At 30.5% G+C, this 4,238-nt stretch overlaps 1 protein-coding gene across 1 annotated transcript; it reads right to left on the bottom strand.

The window, feature by feature from the left end:
* Positions 1–709: 709 nt before the first annotated feature.
* Positions 710–3,743, bottom strand: LOC132759699 (GTP-binding protein SAR1-like). The gene is made up of 6 exons (XM_060751517.1): positions 3,604–3,743; positions 2,838–2,954; positions 2,549–2,614; positions 1,811–1,914; positions 1,076–1,207; positions 710–826 (listed from the first exon to the last, which is right to left on the bottom strand). The coding sequence occupies exons 1-6, from the start codon at positions 3,644–3,646 to the stop codon at positions 710–712; spliced, it is 579 nt and encodes a 192-aa protein (XP_060607500.1). The 5' UTR covers positions 3,647–3,743.
* Positions 3,744–4,238: the final 495 nt, after the last annotated feature.

Consider the following 4,238-nt stretch of genomic DNA (forward strand, 5'->3'; position numbering starts at 1 on the left):
ATTGAACAAACTGTATAACATAAATAGTGCAGCAGCATTTTTCAGATCATCTCCTGGCGTAGGGTCAATACAATTTGCCTTTTTTTTAGCATCGTCAACAACCTCACAATCTTTTGGAATCCATAAATTGAATGAAGGCTCGTAACAAAATCTTTCAGCTACATGAAAACTTTAAGACAAATATATATAACTAAAGAACTGACTCCGTGTTTCCCAAACCTGAGATTGCCGTCTTGATAGCTTCTGTCATAAAGTTATAATTCCATATGAATATTATGTTAGAGCGAATTATTGAATTGATACACATTTTTAGAACTAAACAGTACATGATTTAATAAATAACTAACAGTAACAGCTCTGTGTGAAGCCAGAAAGATGATAATCAATCTTTTGCATGTTGAGCTAGAATGCCGCTTGTGGAAGGTTTGCCATTTCCATGTCTAGATGTTGTTTTCTGCTTAAGCCGATGCGTTTTCGCGGTTTCTTTTTTGACCATTTTTCAGTCAATGTAGATCTAGTTTTGACTTTATCGTATAAGAAATTTCAATGTTAAGCATTCATCATCAGAACGTCATTTAATGTCTTTAATATTGAAAACTTTTATTCAATTAGCATGTCCTTTCATCTTACATCTTAAAATGTATATGTGCAATCAAGTCATCACTATGTACGTCGTCGTTTCTCATTTAATTAATGTAAAGGTGTAATTTTATTTGACGTAGTATGCAAGCCATCTCAATGCTTCGCCATAACCAACTCGTTTCACATCACTACATGGAAATGTTTCTAAAGGTCTACATATCAGATCTGGCTTTGATGAAAGTATCTAAAAATGAAAACATTCAATCAGTTTAGCTATTGCAGAACATTTGAAACGAAATGTAACAAAGTATTTTATTCAAATATTTTGAACATTATAAAGATCGGAAAGAAAAGTTTGAAAATGTTTTTTAGTACAGAAGACAGTAGAAGTTTCAAATTTCCTATTTAGTCGTAGGTGTTCTAATTGTTTAGATTTCATGAATATTTCAAATCTTAATAGTCAAGATAGGAAAAATATTAAGAATATAAAAACCTTGCCAGTTTTATGCCTCATTAATTGAAGTCTCTCAGAGAGATCATTTTCACTGGCAGCTCCCGTTTTGTCTATTTTGTTATACAAAACGGCCACTGGAACGTCTATGACACTTTTGTTCTGTAGTAACGTCTGAAAAAGGCAGGAAACGATCATGAAAGTATTAGAAAATTCTAACTTTCGTTGCACTGGAAACATCGCAAAGGAATAATGCGATAATCCAATTTGACTAAAAGTCCAATCTTCTTATGTTTTACAAGGGACAAAAGGAGCTGATAATAATAAGATTGATGATCTGTACACGAAATTACTCACTGTTATCTGAAATATTACCTTAAGTAAAGATAACGGCTTACAAAGTTATTTTAATACACAAATCAATTATCTTAGTAACATGGTTTTCTGTATCGTTGTTACACTGAATATAAAGTTGAATAGTAATCAACATTTGAAAATTTCATTTAAAAATTTGCTTCTAAGCTTGACACGCGTCTAAAATATGCTTATTTGCTGATAACTTTACATATGTCATTCAATGCCGATCCACTATTTTCCTTCTTGACTTGTTTAATATGGCCAGTTTAAGTGAATCAATATAAAATACAAATTAATTGAGAAAGCATAAAATTTTTAGAATGTCTTACAAAAATGTTTAAAGGCTAATATTAAGTGATTCAAGAACGGACTTTCTGTGTACTATATTGAAACGTGTTTGTATTGTATGTGTAGCATTACATCAAGTTCTTCGTTCGCTTCCTTGAACCGGTCATTATCAGTACAGTCCACCAAGAAAATAATAGCATCACACGAAGGATAAGTGTTCTTCCATACTTTACGAACTGAAATACAAAAACATTTCACAACAACAATTAAATAAGTGTCGAAATTTGAAGTTATATATAAGTTATAACATTTTTAAAGAATAGATATTTGTTTTGTATACAATTGTGATGGATTGCAAACAAAATTGTGTTGAATATACTCGTATTTCACTTTTCTTCAATTTTCATTCATGTCTATTTTAATTTTATCGTTGTTAGTCCGGATTCCATCAGGGACTTCGGACTCTTTCGTGTTTATTTATTTGGAATATTTACTTTCAATTGTCTAACTTATCTTTATAGGAAAATAACTTTTTAGAGATCCAAGATGGTTTCAGGGGTAATAGACAGACAGACAGACAGACATTTTATTTCAATCAAAAAGGCTTATAAGCCCATGATGACATAATACAGCATATTTACAAGATAATACAAATGTATTACGAAGAGAGTATCGTCCCTTAAATAATGCACAAAAGAGCACCTGAGGTCTTCCTCCATCAGTAAAGCTGAAAAAGTCGCCAAATGACACATACTGTGCTGGTACTACGTAAAACCTTCCATACTCAATCCGTACAGTGATAACTTGAAATGTATCATTTATATGAAACATTTTTAAATAAAATAATGTTTAAAATAAGAATAAAATTACCTCCCGGAGGTCCTACAAGGTCAACCGTTTCAAAACGCGTAGTACCAACATCAAATACTTGGGAAGCTGAAAAATGAAAACACAATAAGATCCGGTAATTACACATTATATTAAGACTTTAATAAACATTATTACTTCCCTTTTCAGTAAAATAGTTACTAGTATTATATTACATTACGTTCTATACTTAATATTTCAATTCTATAGATTGGTAGTAAGTTTAAATGTATTATTTGCCCACTTTTAATAATGAAAATTGCTATTTAGAAGCTTTGTAAAAAGTATTTACCCCCATTATAAGTTTGTGAATTGCTTGCCATTACATCATTTGACAATAAGTGTAACAGAGAGCTTTTGCCAGAATTATCAAGCCCCAAAATCAGCAACTGTTTCTTTTCCTTAAATCCTACAAATAGATAATTGTGTGTGAAGATATGATATGATACATTGATTTGTTTACTTCAGATTAAAAATCAACCGGTAAATTAAACAAAGAACCGAAAAGGGTATATGATTCCGTACATTCTTTAAACGCTTTACTTCAGCTTCAGCTGTTAATTATTTTCAAACGTAACACAGGTTTAGTTTGTTGTTTTTGTATTTTTTGTTGCTGTTGTTTTTATTGTTGTTGTTTTAACAAAAAATAGTTTAATACTTGACATGTTTCATTCCAACAACTTAAAATTTGCAACAAAAAAAAAATCACGTGAACTTCTATCTAATATGTTACTTTAATTCATGATTTTATCTCGAAAACCATGTGACGACCTAATTATAGGCGAGCATTCAAACAGATAATCCCTTGATAACTACCTTTATAGCAAGTGCTATTCATAAATCATTTTACTTCTCAAACTCAAAACAGATAAAGGTTATCTTCCAACTAAAATATGAGTTTTTTGTATCTCATGTTACGACCAAATTAAGGAAAATATGATAGCAGAATACGAAACTGCATGTTAAAAATATTCGGACGCTTGCGTTTTCTATTGGAAGAACATTGTACTGTCATACCATAGACTGACAAACCAAAATTAAGAATATGTGAGACTTACCAAAATACGACAATATAGTTTTCATCCAATCAAAAAGAAACATCTCTTCGTGGAACTAAACATGAAAAAATAAACATTGAAAGTTTTACAATCGCACAAACGCGTACGATTTAGTGATATTATAACATCCGGTTGTCGATACAATTACTTATATATTTATCTAAGGTCATCACAAGCACACTGATGTTGACAATAGTAGATAACGAATTCAGTTATAATCTAAAAGTTTAATCAGTTGGCTGTATAAATCAACAAACAAAATATCAGGTACGTTTGAAAAATGGATGCACTGGTTCTAGCTGAATTCAAATTTGTCTATTGTTTGTGTAAATCATAGTTAAATACCAAAACATTATAAACCAAGCAGCCAAATGCTAACTATAATGAGTCAGATGTTCTATTTGCAATCTAGATTGAATAAGGTAAAACGATCATGGGATAATATTAGACTCCCCCTCAGACAATTATACTTATTTACACTTCAACTTTATTGAATCAATGAACAATTTTGGTAAAAACATGCATATAAATTTAAATATTTTAAGAAAGCTTAATATAAGATGGAGTGTTTTTCTTAAGTGTAAACAATTATGGGCCTTCAGAAGAACAAAAAATGTACTTGTCAACAAACATAT

This window comes from Ruditapes philippinarum, unplaced genomic scaffold, assembly GCF_026571515.1.
Source record: "Ruditapes philippinarum isolate M1 unplaced genomic scaffold, ASM2657151v2 ctg14369_1_1_1_1, whole genome shotgun sequence".
NCBI classification, from domain to species: Eukaryota; Metazoa; Mollusca; class Bivalvia; order Venerida; family Veneridae; genus Ruditapes; species Ruditapes philippinarum.